We start from the raw sequence: 17,186 nt of genomic DNA on the forward strand, positions 1-17,186 counted from the left end.
CATTACTTGTGATTGGTCTGTTCATATTTTCTGTTTCTTCCTGGTTCAGTCTTGGAAGGTTATACGTATCTTTCTAAGGATTTGTCCATTTCTTCCAGGTTGTCCATTTTATTGGCATAGAGTTGCTTGTAGTGGTCTCTTAATGATGCTTTCTGTTTCTGCAGTGTCCATTGTAATTTCTCCTTTTTAATTTCCAATTTTATTGATTTGAGTCCTCTCCCTCTTTTTCTTGGTGAGTCTGGCTAAAGGTTTATCAGTTTTGTTTATCTTCTCAAAGAACCAGCTTTTCGTTTTATTGATGTTTGCTACTGTTTTCTTTGTTTCTATTTATTTCTGCTCTGATCTTTATGATTTCTTTCCCTCTACTAACTTTGGGTTTTGTTTGTTCTTCTTTCTCTATTTCTTCTAGGTGTAAGGTTAGATTGTTTATCTGAGATTTTTCTTGTTTCTTGAGGTAGGATTGTATTGCTATAAACTTCCTTCTTAGAATTGCTTTTGCTGCATCCCATAGGTTTTGGATCGTCGTGTTTTTGTTGCCATTTCTCTCTAGGATTTCCTCTTTGATTTCTTCAGTGATCTCTTGGTTATTTAATAATGTATTGTTTAGCCTCCATGTGTTTGTGTTTTTTACATTTTTTCCCTGTAATTAATTTCTAATCTCATAGCATTGTCAGAAAAGATGTTTGATATGATTTCAATTTTCTTAAATTTACCGAGGCTTGATTTGTGACTCAAGATGTGATCTATCCTGGAGAATGTTCCGTGCGCACTTGAGAAGAAAGTGTAATCTGCTATTTTTGGATGGAATGTCCTATTAATATCAATTAAATCTATCTGGCCTATTGTGTTATTTAAAGTTTGTGTTTCCTTATTAATTTTCTGTCTGGATGATCTATCCACTAGAGTAAGTGAGGTGTTAAAGTCCCCCACTATTATTGTGTTTTCATTGATTTCCTCTTTTATAGCTGTTAGCATTTGCCTTATGTATTGAGGTGCTTCTGTGTTTGCTCATACATATTTATAATTGTAAAATCTTCTTCTTGGATTGATCCCTTGATCATTATATAGTGTCCTTCCTTGTCTCTTGTAACAGTCTTTTTTTTAAAGTCTATTTTATCTGATACGAGTATTGCTACTCCAGCTTCTTTTGATTTCCATTTGCATCCCCTCACTTTCAGTCTGTATGTGTCCCTAGGTCTGAAGTGGGTCTCTTGTAGACAGCATACATTTGGGTCTTGTTTTTATATCCATTCAGCAAGCCTGTTTCTTTTGGTTGGAGCATTTAATCCATTCACATTTAGGTAATTATCGACATGTATGTTCCTATTACCGTTTTCTTAATTGTTATGGGTTTGTGTTTGTAGGTCTTCTTCTCTTGTGTTTTCCACTTAGAGAAATTCATTTAGCATTTGTTGCAGAGCTGGTTTGGTGGTGCTGAATTCTTTAAGCTTTTGCTTGTCTGTAAAGCTTTTGATTTCTCTGTTGAATCTGAATGAGATACTTGCCGGGTAATGTAATCTTGGTTGTAGGTTCTTCCCTTTCATCACTTTAAATATTTCATGTCACTCCCTTCTGGCTTGTAGAGTTTCTCCTGAGAAGTCAGCTGTTAACCTTATGGGAGATCCCTTGTATGTTATTTGTCATTTTACCCTTGTTGCTTTCAGTAATTTTTCTTTGTCTTTAATTTTTGTCAAGTTGATTACTGTGTGTCTCGGTGTGTTTCTCCTTGGGTTTATCCTGCCTGGGACTCTCTGTGCTTCCTGGACTTGGGTGGCTATTTCCTTTCCCGTGTTAGGGAAGTTTTTGACTATAATCTCTTCAAATATTTTCTTGGGTCCTTTCTCTCTCTCTTCTCCTTCTGGGACCCCTATAATGCAAATGTTGTTGCGTTTAATGTTGTCCTAGAGGTCTCTTAGGCTGTCTTCATTCTTTTCATTGCCTCTCACTGTTGTGGCCTCTCCCGTTGCGGAGCACAGGCTCCAGACGCGCAGGCTCAGCGGCCATGGCTCATGGGCCCAGCTGCTCCGCGGCATGTGGGATCTTCCCAGACCGGGGCACGAGCCCATGTCCCCTGCATCGGCAGGCAGACTCTCAACCACTGCACCACCAGGGAAGCCCTCATTCTTTTTTCTTTATTCTGTTCCGGGGCAGTGAATTCCACCATTCTGTCTTCTAGGTCACTTATCTGTTCTTCTGCCTCAGTTATTCTGCTATTGATTCCTTCTAGTGTAATTTTCATTTCAGTTATTGTATTGTTTATCTCTGTTTGTTTGTTCTTTTATTCTTCTAGGTATTTGTTCTTTAATTCTTCTAGGTCTTTGTTAAATATATCTTGGCATCTTCTCAATCTTTGCCTCCATTCTTTTTCCAAGGTCCTGTATCATCTTCACTCTCATTATTCTGAATTCTTTTTCTGGAATGTTGCCTATCTCCACTTCATTTAAGTGTTTTTCTGGGGTTTTATCTTGTTCCTTCATCTGGTACATAATCCTCTGCCTTTTCATTTTGTCTGTCTTTCTATGAATGTAGTTTTGGTTCTTTGGGCTGCAGAATTGTAGTTCTGCTTGCTTCTACTGTCTGCCCTCTGGTGGATGAGGCTATCCAAGAGGCTTGTGCAAGCTTCCTGATGGGAGGGACAAGAGGCTTGTGCAAGCTTCTGGATGGGAGGGACTGGTGGCGGGTAGAGCTGGGTGTTGCTCTGGGGAGGGCAGAGCTCAGTAAAACTTTAATCCGCTTGTCTGTTGAAGGGTGGCGCTGGGTTCCCTCCCTGTTGGTTGTTTGGCCTGAGGCGACCCAGCACTGGAGCCTACCCGGCTATTTGGTGGGGCTGATGGCGGACTCTGGGAGGGCTCACACCAAGTAGTACTTCCCAGAACTTCTGCTGCCAGTGTCCTTGTCCCCGTGGTGAGCCACAGCCACCCCCCCGCCTCTGCAGGAGACCTTCCAACACTAGTAGGTAGGTCTGATTCAGTCTCCAGACCTACCTATGAGGTCACTGCTCCTTCCCCTGGGTCCCGATGCGCACACTATTTGGTGTGTGCCCTCCAAGAGTGGAGTCTCTGTTTCCCCCAGTCCTGTTGACGTGCTGCAGTCAGATCCCGCTAGCCTTCAAAATCTGATTCTCTAGGAATTCCTCCTCCCGTTGCCAGACCCGAGGTTGGGAAGCCTGACGTGGGGCTCAGAACCTTCACTCCAGTGGGTGGACTTCTGTGGTATAAGTGTTCTCCAGTTTGTGAGTCACCAACCCAGCAGTTACAGGATTTGATTTTATTGTGATTGCGTCCCTCCTACCGTCTCACTGTGGCTTCTCCTTTGTCTTTGGATGTGGGGTGTCTTTTTTGATGAGTTCCAGTGTCTTCCTGTCAGCGATTGTTCAGCAGTTAGTTGTGATTCCTGTGCTTTCGCAAGAGGGAGTGAGCACACGTCCTTCTAGTCCGCCTTGAGCACACGTCCCTCCCAAGAGGGAGTGAGCACACGTCCTTCTAGTCCGCCTTGAGCTTGAGCAGCACAGTATTTTTTGGTTTGCTTTTTTCCCTGGGCCAGTTGCACTACCATCTATGGGTTCTAATCTCATTACCACACCCTTACCCCTTTGAGACTCAGATTCACTTTTCTGAACATACAGTGTTTGAAAGGTGTGTGTGTGTGTGTGTGTGTGTGTGTGTGTGTGTGTGTTTTAAGATCATGAATTTTTATATCTTCTCTAAGCTACTCTGTTATTGGAGCTGTTAGCATTTTATATATATATATGATCATAAATTTGAGGCACAATTTCATTTTTGAGACTGATTTAGGAACTTAAGGAGCTCATATATTACATCTTCAAAAGTATTTATTTTCTTCTTTCTTGGCCCAATATGGACCCTTGTGGATGTGTAGTGCACGTCTCTTGTTGCTGTACAACGATCATCTTTCCTGTCTTTTATTTTTAAATGTATATATTATTTCATTTTTTATGGCTTTAAGGAACTGGGGGCTGGGGAAGAGAACTAAAAATTATGAAAAAAAAGTCACAATAATTTCAAATGTTTGTCCCTAAATTCTGTGATGTAGACCTGTAGTCATATGGCAGAGTTGATGTTTCTCATCATAATTTTTTTAATATTTATTTTATTTACTTATTTATTTATATTTTTGGCTGTGTCGGGTCTTAGTTGTGGCACGCGGGATCTTTCATTGTGGCTCGTGGGCTCTTCGTTGCGGCACGAAGGCTTCTCTCTAGTTGTGGCACATGGGCTGCAGAGCGCGTGGGCTCTGTAGTTTGTGCCGTGCACACTCCCTAGTTGTGGCATGCGGGCTTAGTTGCCGCGAGGCATGTGGGATCTTAGTTCCCCAACCAGGGATTGAACCCACATCCCCTGCATTGGAAGGTGGATTCTTTACCACTGGACCACCATGGAAGCCCCTCATCATAATGTTTTTAAATCGTTTTCTCATCCGTAAAACAATCACAAGCTTACATAAAAGTTGGAAGTACAGCCCAAAAAAACCTTTTCTCCTGAACCAGTTGAGAGTTAGTTGCTGATCTGAAGCCCCATCATCCCAAATGCTTTAGTGTGCACTTCCTACAGAACTGTAATACAACCGACCACAGCAAGAAATTTACACTAATATGTTGTTTCATTAACTAATATGCACATGTTATTAATTATTTCAGTAACTGATAATGATGCATTATCACTGTCTGTTCCTCGGACCAGCATCCTGAGGCTGTGGATGTGGCTTAGAGTCACCTTTTGTACTTAGTTGTCACGTCTCTTTACTCTGCTTCAGTCACAGTTCCTCGGTCTTTCTTTGACTTCTGTGACGTTGACACTTTTAACAATTACAGGCCAGTTATTATACAGAATATCCCTCAATTTGGGTTCATCTAGTGTTTCCTCGTGATTAAGATTCAGCCTACGTATCTTTAACAGGAACAGCACAGAAATTACGCTGCTTTTTCTCATTGTATCCTCTCTTCATCTTCTCAACTAAATATATAACTGTCTTCAGGTTATGTAGGCCTGAAATCGTAGCCACATTTCCCTATGTCTAAGTCAAAATCTGTTGATTCTGCCTGTCACTTCTGCTTATTCCCGCTGCCATATGACTGTTTCAGGCCCTGACTCCCTGTTCCTTAAACAGTTGCACCACTCATAACTGCATTTTCCTTGCTCCAGTCTTTCCTGTACCACTTATTAATCTTCCTAACGTACAGCTTCTGTTGGTGTCTGCCTAAAGATGCCGAAATATAGAATAGCAGTCTTTAGTAACTCCTAGTTGCCTACAGATTAAAGTTCAATTCTTTATAGGATGTTTGAGATCCTCTATAGTTTGATTTTAGCTTAACCGTCTTTTCCTGTACCCTCATTTAAACCAATTTGGTGCTTCTGACAGAATGCTCATCCTCCTGTCACCGAAATTCTCTTCATTCTTCACAACAAAGTGAAATGCTGTCTTTTATGACACCTTTGTGCTGATTCATGTTTTCCTTCCAAAAGCCATGTTTCACAACTTTATATCTCACATTTATAATTTTGTCTCGCAGAGCCAGTGCTTAATGTTTGAACACAATGTTTTCTTCAAAGTGTGTAAGTCAATCAATAGACTTATACGATAGATGTTACAATTGTTGTCCCAGTCCTAAAATACTGAACATATAATGAAATCTCTAAGCCTTTTCATTGTAATTCTCTAAGCCTTTTCATGCAATTTTTAAAATGTAAATAAGATTTTTTTAATTTAAAAAATCTTTAACTTTTTAAACAATTTTTAAAGGTTACTTTCCATTTACAGTTATTACTAAATGTTGGCTATATTCCCTGTGTTGTACCCTACATTCTTCAGCCTATCTTACACCCAATAGTGCGTGCCTCCCACCCCTCACCCCTCTATTGCCCCCCCTTCATTGTAATTTTAACTGTATATCTCAAGTATTTTATGTTACTGAATTTCGATTTTTTTCTCTTTAACATGTCACTAATTGGCTAATAATAGCATAATTCCAATGAGTATATGAAGTTTATTATTGCCACATTCAGCATGTCTAATAATTTTTGGTTTTGTCCTGAATGAATTAAATTTGAGTCCTGTGTATCTTCTTAGTATTCATACTTTATTTTTTCTCTTCAGAGTCAGTAGATACCGTCTTAAGTTTATAAACAACACATTTTGAAATTACAAAATAGTCTTTAGGGAACTCCTTGGCAGTCCAGTGGTTAGGACTCGGTGCTTTCACTTCTGTGACCTGGGTTCAGTCCCTGGTTGGGGAACTAAGATTCTGCAAGCCACGCAGCGCAGCCAAAAAAAAGAAAAAAGAAAGAAATAGTCTTTAAATTTATAAAGATAACTAGCCACTAGAAGAATTTTAAAATAGTAGTATTACAAAAAGTGGTGGTGATTAGTGGAGGAAACATGGAAAGTAGGAGTACAGATGCCTTATCTAAGCACCATCCAGGGTTGACGGAAGAGGCAGCAGAGGTGTAAGTTTATTATTCAGCATTTTGGTACTAGCCACGAAGAGAGCCAGAAACAGAGCCTGGAACTTCTTGCTGGGAGTGGGAATGGAGGTGGCTGGGTGGAGGAGGGAAACTTCTTTTTTTTTTTTTTTTAAATAATTTTCTGTACTATTAGAATTTTATTTTACCAGATTGAATATGTTACTTTTATATTTAAAACTTTTTTTGTTTTAGACTCCAGAGTACATTAATAACTTACATGAAAGTAAATCCTGCCTAAGATAAGTTTGAAAGTAAGCCTTAAACATACACACAAATAGTCTGTGGTTGATTATTGATAAATGTTTTCATCTTTTTTGTGGGAAGACTTGTTATTCTTTGGTGATGAGAGTGTAGAGCCTTCAGAAAAGCTGCAGCATGCAGGGGCAGTTGAGATCCTTTCCCTACCCTACTTTGTAAGCACTCTTTTCTTCTTTCTCCCAGTCTTTTCCACATTTCCCCTCCAATTCCTATCCTTTTCTCAAAGAAGAGAGGGCTATGTGACTACAGTGATGGGTAGATACTGAGAGCCGTCTTGCCTAGGAACCACCTAAGAGCTGTCTTACCTAAGATAACAGTGGTTAGGAATTGTGTTTGTACCTTGAGTAGACATACTGAGTTAGAACAGGCTGGTGAGTAGAAAAAAATGAGACCTAGGAAATTCTGACAAATTACACAAGACATTTGAAATTCTAGATTTTACTTCACACATCACTAATCCACGTCCAGTAATAGAAATTTAGCTGTAAGATCTATTTATGAATCAAGGCAAAATGTCTGACCAAAGGAACTAAAATTGCGCTTTTCCATTTTCCAGAGTTGTGTTTTGATGTATTTTATTTCTGTCCAAAGATGTAGTTAATAACAAGCACAGCACCTAGCTTAGTGTCTGAAATCTAGTAGCCTTTTGATAAATTTGGTGAATGAATGAACACACACATGATCGAGAAATATTAGAAAATGGATGGGTTCTTAAAGTACGTTGCTTGTATACTTGAATGTTAAGCCAGAATGGCCAAATTGTGGAACAAAATAAACTAGATAGGTACATTTTACTAGATAAATTTTAATATGATGACAGAAATAACTTTCTCTGTAGAAAACTGCACTTTTTGTACTTCTTAGTATTGAAGGGAACTGAGAGCTCATTCAGGTGGCTGTTGGCATAAGGAGGAAGAAAAAGAATACCTTGGGCAGATAGAGGTTTAATTAAAATTCGGTTTGGCTCATTTGAATTAATTCCTATAATAGACTTGTTAATGAGGTGTTAAATGATCACCTTGAGAATCCCAAGAACTGTCAAAAGCTAATTAGAACTGAGAAGCTTTTTTTGTAAATTTCTATTCAGATTCTCTGCCCATCCTTTTTTTAAAAAACTTTTTTTTTTTTTTTAAAGCATTCCAGGATCCCCATGCTGAAGGGGCAGAACCCTTAAAGAAAACAGTCTTGAGAGAGGGTGGCGGTGGGAGTGGTCATAAAGAGAATTTCCTGCTTCTGGAGAGGGGGTGCTGACATCCGCTCGTTACCTTTGGCAGGCGGGCTTTTCATTTGGTTGAACCTGGGTACCCTTCTTTCCAATCCCTATGCTTTCTGAGCCTAGGAATATTTGGGTTCCTCTTTATTATTATGTATCGGCTTTTATGTAATTTGTTTATTTCACTATTAGAGATTCATCTAAGTAAAAATCAAGTTTTCTAAAGAACACAGTTTAATTCTTAGCCACAGTACAGTTTAGCGGTATATTTAATGCTGGAGAGTAGATTAGATCCCTCCTTTCTTGTAACTTACAGCCTAGAACACTGTTGAGAAATATTTAATTCTTCATTTATCAAACATTTCTCAAGCACTTGCTCTGTATCCTGTGGTGGGTATGCTGTTGAGGGGTACAGAGTTGAACAATACATGATCCTTGCCTTTGAAAATGTGTATAGTCTAGTGGTAGGGGTAAGATTCCAGAAAGGACTGGTTTCAGAGCCACAAATAAATTCTTCTTTTGTTCAGCTTCCCCTTTTCTTGGTTTCCCTCCTTCCTTCTCCTCCTCCCTCACCCCCACCCCCAAAAAACCCCCTTAAACTTCCTTAAATCCAGCTAATTATTTGAAGCAAATTCAGATCTTATAGACTTTATGTTTCTTACTAATTTTTCTATCTAAATGGATTTTTCCTATGGAATATATATCACTTTAGTAAATTACCAGCAATCAAAGAAAAAGATTTTCTTTCTGTAAAGTAGCCTCTTTATTATCTAGCAAAAAGGGCTTTTTAACGAATGGCTAAAGCCTTCTGAAATCAGCAAGCAGTATAACCACTTTACAGGTAGAGAAAATTGAGCTCACACACAAGATAAGTTTTCTCAATATTTTGTCTTCAAGTAGAATGTGGCTTTCCTGAACTCCATTCACTTCATAATCTATTTTTAATTTTCTGATTTCTTGTCTGCGAATTTTCAAAAAAACAGCTAAGTTTAGTTGTGAGTAATCGCCCCTACAAATGAAAGCCTACCTCTTTCCTCTCCATGGATCAGTAACCCCTTTAACCTCCCTCTCTGCTTCAGAAATCTATCCTGAATACTCAAGAGCTTTTGTAGCACGGTCTGTCTATTACTTCTTCCACTCCCATTTATTTCTTCCAAATCCAAGTGCTAATAAAAATTTCTCGCCACAAGAGGGGTCTCTCCTTTTGCGTCTTGTTTCAGAGTTTGTTTTTGTTTTTTGTTTTTTTTTTGCAGTACACGGGCCTTGCACTGTTGTGGCCTCTCCCGTTGCGGAGCACAGGCTCCGGATGCGCAGGCTCAGTGGCCATGGCTCACGGGCCCAGCCGCTCCGCGGCATGTGGGATCTTCCTGGACCGGGGCACGAACCCGCGTCCCCTGCGTCGGCAGGCGGACTCTCAACCACTGCGCCACCAGGGAAGCCCCAGAGTTTGTTTTAAGCTGGCTGTTAAGATGCCCACAGGCAGCAGGCTGGAAGCTAACCTTTGAACAAATGTAGACTTGTTCATTTAGTAGAATGTTGTTATTAATGCACAACATAAATAAGGAGTTTGAGGATGTTCCCCTTGGACAGGAAAGGAGCCCCGAAGTCGATGCCCCTCATATTGGAGAAGATGTGGTAAGATGATATAAGGGAACTAAACTCTTAATTAAACTACTGTGAATCACATTATTATTATTTTTTTAAGATTGAAGTGGGTGAACTACCTTAGTTTTATTTCATAATAAAATTAATTTTAAAGATTTTCCATTATTTGATTTGTTTATTTACTGTTTGGGTGAGATGAATGACCATTTCTTCTCATCACTTATAATTTGTCAGCTTTATAGCCCAGTCTCTGTTTTGTTTGTTGAAGAGGAATAACTTTCTCAATCTTTTCTTTTTTAATATTTATTTTATTTATTTGGTTGTGCCGGGTCTTAGTTGCAGCAGGCGGGCTCCTTAGTTGCGGCTCATGGGCTCCTTAGTTGTGGCATGCGAACTCTTAGTTGTGGCATGCATGTGGGATCTAGTTCCCTGACCAGGGATCGAACCCGGGCTCCAGGCATTGGGAGCACAGAGTCTTAACCATTGTGCCACCAGGGAGGTCCCTTTCTCAATATTAACACAGTTGGAATTGCTTTTTTCCCCCCAAATTATTTTTTTATTTGTCTTTTCTTTTCTTAATTTTGGCTGCACTGTGCAGCATGTGGGGTCTTAGTTCCCTGACCAGGGATCAAACCTGTGACCCCTGCGGTGGAAGCACAGAGTCTTAACCTCTGGACCGCCAGGGAAGTCCCTCCCCCAGAATTATTTATTTTTTATTTTTTTTATTTTTTTTGCATTACGCAGGCCTCTCACTGTTGTGGCCTCTCCCGTTGCAGAGCACAGGCTCCGGACGCGCAGGCTCAGCGGCCATGGCTCACGGGCCCAACCGCTCCGCGGCATGTGGGATCTTCCCGGACCGGGGCACGAACCCGTGTCCCCTGCATCGGCAGGCAGACTCTCAACCCCTGCGCCACCAGGGAAGCCCTGATTTTTTTTTTTAATTGTCACCTGTGGTTTAGAAAAAATAAATTATCTAAATACTTGTATCTGCCTGCTATCTACGTTGACGTAGATACGTGGAATGAGTTCCAGAAGGATCTCATTAAGGTGTACTCTTTTAAGCCCCTGTTTTCAAACTTTGTCCATGGACCACCTGTGTCAAAGTTACTTTTAGTATGGTGGTTCCTAACCTTGGTCACACACAGGAAAGCTTAAAAATTAGTAATAATGACAGTGTCACGCCCCTTTGCAGACCCATGACTATCTGGGGGTTGAGGCTCCTGCAGGATGTTATTTAAAAGCACCCCAGATGATTCTAATGTGCAGCCAGGGTTGAGCACCACAGTTATAGAGCTTGTTAAAAATGAGGATTCGAGTCTGTTTCACCTGACCATGAGTCTTGGTGGACAAGGCCTTAGACTATGCATTTTAAATAAAATCTCAATTAATAATGCAAACTAACTTTTAAGAGATTTGAGGATTCTCTCTCTTTTTTTCTTGAGCTCGTTTACATCAATGAGAACCAAAAGCAACTCTACTGATTGGTGGTAATTGGGGAAAAGAAAAGAAATTGGAAGACAAGATATTTGATCTGTTTTCTTTTAAAAGAAAAATAAGGGAAATATTGGCCTGTGGAACAGGAGTTTGGTGGTGATGTTAAGTTGCCAATTTTCATTGTTTTTGGAAATCTAAATGCATTGCTGCTTCCTTCTAAAGAGCTGGTGATCCTTGCTGAATGAATCAGTGGCATAGGTGAAGTTAGAACAAATTAGGAGAGGGAAAAGAGACAACTAAGGATTCAGAGACCTATGTTCAGGCCTCTTAAGGATGGTTGGAATTATTTTGTTTTAATGCTACTTGTATTTTTTATAGCCTATTAATTCATATTCTCAAATTTTGTACGTAACCTACAAAAGGCCTTGCTCACTATATACTCTTTTTTTAAAATGTTCAATCCTAATCAGTTTTGTGAAATTCTTACTTATTGCCTTGCCTTCTGCCTCTGAAACTAGTTTAATTCCAAGCCTCGCCTTCACCAGTGATTGCTGTATTTGCTAACCCTCTTCATCTGTCCGTGGGTGCTTGACCACAGTACGCATATTTCCTCATCCCTTCATTTCTGTCTAAAAGTAGCTTGTGATATGTTCCAGTACCAAAGGAGGACAGTAGGACAGTCTGGACAAATTAAGCCTTTCTGTCCTAATTGTGAGCTGGCACCCTTTAAAACTCAGTTCCTTAATTTTTCAGAGGCACTTGGCCTCTTTTCTTCCTTTTGTTTAGGGCCCTGTTTCTGGTTCTGCGTTAGCAACCATTTTTTAAAATTCTTGATTATATTGAATCAACAACTTAAAGCCTTGGCCCCTGCTGCTTGTTGCACATCCTGTGGCAGTCCTCAGGAAATCCTAGTTTTGGGCATTAAAACTAATTAAAGGATTAAACTACTACTAGGGAGAGGGTGATAAACAAGTGCTTGTGACAGGAATTCACTGTGCAGTGCTTGGTGTTAACGAGCTGCTCTAGCTGTTGAGAGAAATAGCAGTAGTAATAATGGGAGAGTAGATTCAAATACTTGTATGCATTCTTGTAGGGAGATAAAGAACCAAAGGGCTGCTTTAGAACAGTATCCCTAGGGTAGGGAGGGGCGGGCTGTCTCCTTTGATGTTCATTAACTTAACAATTGCCCAAGCTGAGCACTTTGATATTTGTTGACAGTCTAGCAAAACAGGGGCTGCGTCTAGAAGATGGTAAACCTAGTTCCCACTCATTTTGCTTCAGTGTTCCAAAGTTACTGAACTCTTGCTTCCTGAAAGTCCCTTATAAATATCCCTTTTACAAGACTGTTCACTGGAGCAGAAAGGTACATTTATTTTCCTCTGTTCCCTGGAACTCTTAAGAGCCTAACGGGAAGATTGTCTAGTGCCATTTAATTGGGACTTAAGTGTTATTAAAGTCAGTCTGCCCTGCCTTTTAGCTAATATTTCTTTTACTTTTGTTTTAGGTAACATTTTAATTTTTATTTTATTTATTTAATAAATTTATTTATTTTTACTTTTGGCTGCATTGGGTCTTCATTACTGCACACGGGCTTTCTAGGCAGGTGGATTCTTAACCACTGCACCACCAGGGAAGTCCCAAGGTAACATTTTTAAATAGGATACTTTATTCTTCTTTGTCTGAGGTCATGTGAAAAACATGAATAGATAAATTCAAGTTCCAGCATAGTGTGGTTTTAAAAATAGCTTCATTGATGTTTTTTTTTACATCCTATGCTCTATTCTCTCTTCCACCACTACTTCCTTCTCCAGTCCCTTTTGGTATTTTAAGATATTTTTAGATATAATGATGTTAATTTTCATCTACATCTCTGCAGGTGTTCATGTAGAAGTTAAAGAACTAAGGATGACCATAAAGGTCAGTTGATCTGTGTGTTTGCTGGCATTCTTTTGTCTCTCTTGCTCCTTCCAGGAGGCCGTGAGTTGCTGCTCTTCATGATGCATCCTGACTGGATACTTGTGACAAGTACATAATTTATTGATCTAGAAAGTGCTGTGGTGAGAGTTGAGAGCGTTGTCTGCTGCTTTGCCCCCTCACTTTAGAGCTGTTCAAAGAGAGTGACTACTGATGATTTAGAAAGATGAATGAAGAAGAGACTGATTCTTTAACGAAGAAAACTTTAGGACCTAGTTAAGGATTAATCCCTCTTCTGCCCAACTCACCAACTACGGTATCATCTAAACGTGAAAAATATATATATCATGAAGTAGAAGTTCCTTCATGGTTTAACCTTGTTAATTATCAATATATTTCTGTTGGCATGAAAATCAATTTCAGTATCTATACATTTGTAAGATTCATAAAATAAGCAAAAATTATCAAAATTTTAACAAGTACCAAATATTTGCTACTACTTGTAGAAAAGGTTTTTCCCCCCATTGTTACCTTTACTTATTCAGTTTTTTTTAACAAATATTTTGTTTATTTTAATGAAGCTGGTACAGACAGTGTCCATTTAAAACCCATATCCCAGGCCAAAAAGTACCAAAAAGAGCAGTGTTCTGTTGTATACACTTCTGCATGAATAACTTTAACTGCTAATGAAAAGTAGAACTTTTCTGGGATCTTCAAGCAAGGTTTTTCTTTCATCTTAAAATGCTTTCTCTGCAGTGAAGCCATCTTTGGAGTTAGTCATTATTCTCAGCACCTCTGTCATCTTGACTCCAACCTGATATTCCTGTTCTTTTGGTCCAGACCCTCAGATTTTAAAAGTAGCTTTAAGTTAAGGAAAGGGCATTTTTCCATAGTTCAGTTCTCTGAAAAACTTCCATCTCCCACTGAAAGTCACAGTCCAGGAGTGAAGCAATCACATGCTAGAACTTCAGGGCCAATTGGAAAGTCATTATGAACACTCGCATTAGTCGCTGTTATTTATCACAAGCGTGCAAATGCACAGTCCTGGAAAAGGCGGCCTCTCTGTGCACACATGTAATTTTTAAAAAGGAGAGGGCAATATGAAGGGGGCTGAGGTTTGATCACCAAAAATCAGCACAGTGAAAACAAACAATAATGGATAATGGGCACTAGAATTCAAACTACCAGGTGTTTTAAAGAAATGGGGTGCCAGTTTTCAATTCTGTTTTGAACACTACATTACAAAAGAACTTTTTTTTTTTTTTTTTGAGGTACGCGGGCCTCTCACTGTCGTGGCCTCTCCCGTTGCGGAGCACAGGCTCCGGACGCGCAGGCTCAGCAGCCATGGCTCACGGGCCCAGCCGCTCCGCGGCATGTGGGATCTTCCCGGACCGGGGCATGAACCCGCGTCCCCTGCATTGGCAGGCGGACTCTCAACCACTGCGCCACCAGGGAAGCCCTACCAGGTGTTTTAAAGAAATGGGGTGCCAGTTTTCAATTCTGTTTTGAACACTACATTACAAAAGAACTTTTTTTTTTTTTTTTTGAGGTACGCGGGCCTCTCACTGTCGTGGTCTCTCCCGTTGCGGAGCACAGGCTCCGGACGCGCAGGCTCAGCAGCCATGGCTCACGGGCCCAGCCGCTCTGCGGCACGCGGGATCCTCCCAGACTGGGGCACGAACCCGTGTCCCCTGCATCGGCAGGCGGACTCCCAACCACTGCGCCACCAGGGAAGCCCAGAACTATTTTTAAAAATAAAAAAAGGATTGAGGGAGAAGAATTAAAAAATCTAAACCATTGAACGCCCCCATTTGTTTCTGATAAACTTCAATCACATCTTCTTCCTCCATTCCCAGTTCTTTTGGAGTGTGAGTATCAGCAATTCTCTGACCTTCAAAGAGAAACCTGAGTGAATTCATGGGAACTCCCTGTCTTTGACAGTATGATTCTTTGAGTTCCTTGTGATGCGTCATCATTTTCACCTTGAAGTGAATCTCACTGCTATCCTGTCTGATGACTTTGAGTTTAGTGTTCTCTCCTTCCTTCTTACCCCCCAAGTCCTCAGTTGAAGATTTTGCCTCCTGGTCAGACATGGTGACAGTGGCTTCCCCCAGGGTCTCTACCCAGCCGTCGCCTCGGGTAGGCAGAACCTTGCTCTAGGATTTACAAATCCATCTCTTCCCCACAACACAACACTATGGCTGGAGGGACTTCTGCTCTGCCTCCTACTTGTTCAGTTTTTAATTATTTAGGAAGCCTGCCTGCTCTTGTGGGGATGTATAGAGAGCATGGCTACAAGATTTTTTATTCTAAGATATTTGCTGCTATATGTGATTTTGAGTAATGTCTCCCATTCAGTTTTTCCTGAACAACACCCCATCAGTGACAGGGTGCTCTGTTCCCGGGTCCTAGAGAGCTGTTTGTTTTTGCAGTTGATAAAGGATAAAAGAAGTAGTTGGTCATTTTTATATTTGGCTTTCGTTATGGCGGGAAGTGGTTCTTATCTCTTCTTTATAACCAAAACCATTTAAGTGAAGTACAGTAATTACATGGGTTAGTATTCTTTCCAGTTCTATGCTTACACTTCAAACGATAGTACCGGGGATTGTGGCCATTTGCAGAGAGAAGTAGAAAAGAGAGTAGAAGATAAGTGGCTCTAACAGCAGTTAGAAATTGTTCTTAACTTCTAAGTAAAAGTATGGCCATTATTCAAGAAAATTTTCTGTTAAGTATCATCTAAGTCCCATTGGACCTGGAATAACTTGGTCAAATGAATAGATTGCTGTCTCTTGGAGAGGGTTCCACGCTTTCTAAGGCATCAGTGCTAAAATCATTATCATAAAGCATTTGCTGGGCTTTCCTTATGCAGTATTTTTACAGGGAGGTAGAGGGAAAGAGGGAGAGAAAGATGTTATAAGGAATCAGCTCATGCAGTTATAGAGACTGACAAGATTCAAGATCTACAGCAGGCAAACTGGAGACCCAAATGATCTAGTCCAGATACCATCAGTCTCAAGATCCAGGAGGAGCTGACGCTTCAGTTCAAGTATGAAGGCAGGAGAAAAAAAAAAAAATGTCACACCTTAACAGGCAGGAGGAATTCCTTCTTACCTGGGGGGACCTTTTTGTACTATTTCAGCTTTCAGCTGATTGGATGTGGCTCACCCACATAGGGCAGTCAGCCAATTTAAATATTACTCTAATTCAAAACACCCCCAAAGACACATACAGAGTAATGTTTGACTAAATATCTGGGGCCCATGAAGCCTAGTCAGGGTGTTACATAAAATCAGCCATCACGGGGACTTCCCTGGTGGTGCAGTGGTTAAGACTCTGCACTCCCAATGCAGGGGGCCTGGGTTCAATCCCTGGTCAGGGAACTAGATCCCACATGCATGCCGCAGCTAAGAGTTCACATGCCACAACTAAGGAGCTGGCAAGGCGTAACTAAGGAGCCCGTGAGCGACAACTAAGGAGCCCGCTGGCTGCAACTAAGGAGCCTGCCTGCTGCAACTAAGACCTGGTGCAACCAAATAAATAAATAAATAAATATAAATATTTTTTTTAAAAAAGCCATCACAGTATCCTCAGTTGATTAGCCCACTTTTTTTGGATACTGAAATTTGCCTCTAATGTTTTTCAGCTTCAGGAGAAGTAAATGAGTGAATAAACTCTGTCTAAGCCTATCAACTTTTTTCCCTCCATATTGGGCTTGACAGTGAAGACCCAACTTTGGGTTCTAAAGTCTGGTTCCCTTGGAATGTTGACAGTTTTACAATATTAAGTTCAGTTAACTTTATATTTTAGTTTCTATTCATTAATTCATTTTTAGTTGGTTCCATACATGATGTTTATACCCTTGGCAATTTGCTAGAAAGTAGATCATCAGTAACAGCCAAGAAGAACAAATGAATTAATTTGGGAACTTTGTTATATGATTCTGATTAATGAAAGTAAGAGACCAACAAGTAAAACTGATGGATATAGAGTTTATGTTTATCTGTACAAATATGAAAATGTGTTTTTATGTTCTGATTTAAGTTCTGATTTTGGAATTCTTTTTATATATAGTTTTATTTTGTTTGAGTCCTCTTGCTGTATGAATATATGCAATTCGGGGATCAGCCTGTTAAGGATCCAAATACAGAATTTTAATACTCCTTTTTTTTTTTTTTGGCCACACCGTGCGGCTTGCAGGATCTTAGTTCCCCAACCAGGGATTGAACCCGGGCCCACGACAGTGAAAGTGCTGAGTCCTAACCCTTTAATACTATGTTTAA

At 40.2% G+C, this 17,186-nt stretch overlaps 2 protein-coding genes across 2 annotated transcripts in view; one reads left to right on the forward strand and one right to left on the reverse strand.

The window, feature by feature from the left end:
• SPTLC2 (serine palmitoyltransferase long chain base subunit 2) overlaps positions 1–17,186 on the forward strand; it is an 89,478-nt gene that overhangs the window by 35,756 nt on the left and 36,536 nt on the right. The window lies entirely within an intron of this gene.
• LOC112394878 (small ubiquitin-related modifier 1-like) lies at positions 14,605–16,276 on the reverse strand. The gene has a single exon (XM_024737842.1). It carries the CDS (start codon positions 14,997–14,999, stop codon positions 14,655–14,657), a length of 345 nt encoding a protein of 114 aa, XP_024593610.1. The 5' UTR covers positions 15,000–16,276; the 3' UTR covers positions 14,605–14,654.

Source organism: Neophocaena asiaeorientalis, unplaced genomic scaffold (genome assembly GCF_003031525.2).
Source record: "Neophocaena asiaeorientalis asiaeorientalis breed wild unplaced genomic scaffold, Neophocaena_asiaeorientalis_V1.1 scaffold49, whole genome shotgun sequence".
Lineage (NCBI taxonomy): Eukaryota > Metazoa > Chordata > Mammalia > Artiodactyla > Phocoenidae > Neophocaena > Neophocaena asiaeorientalis.

Coding starts and splice junctions, on each gene's coding strand:
- LOC112394878 (XM_024737842.1), bottom strand. CDS start 14,999: ATGTCTGACCAGGAGGCAAAATCTTCAACTGAGGACTTGGGGGGTAAG.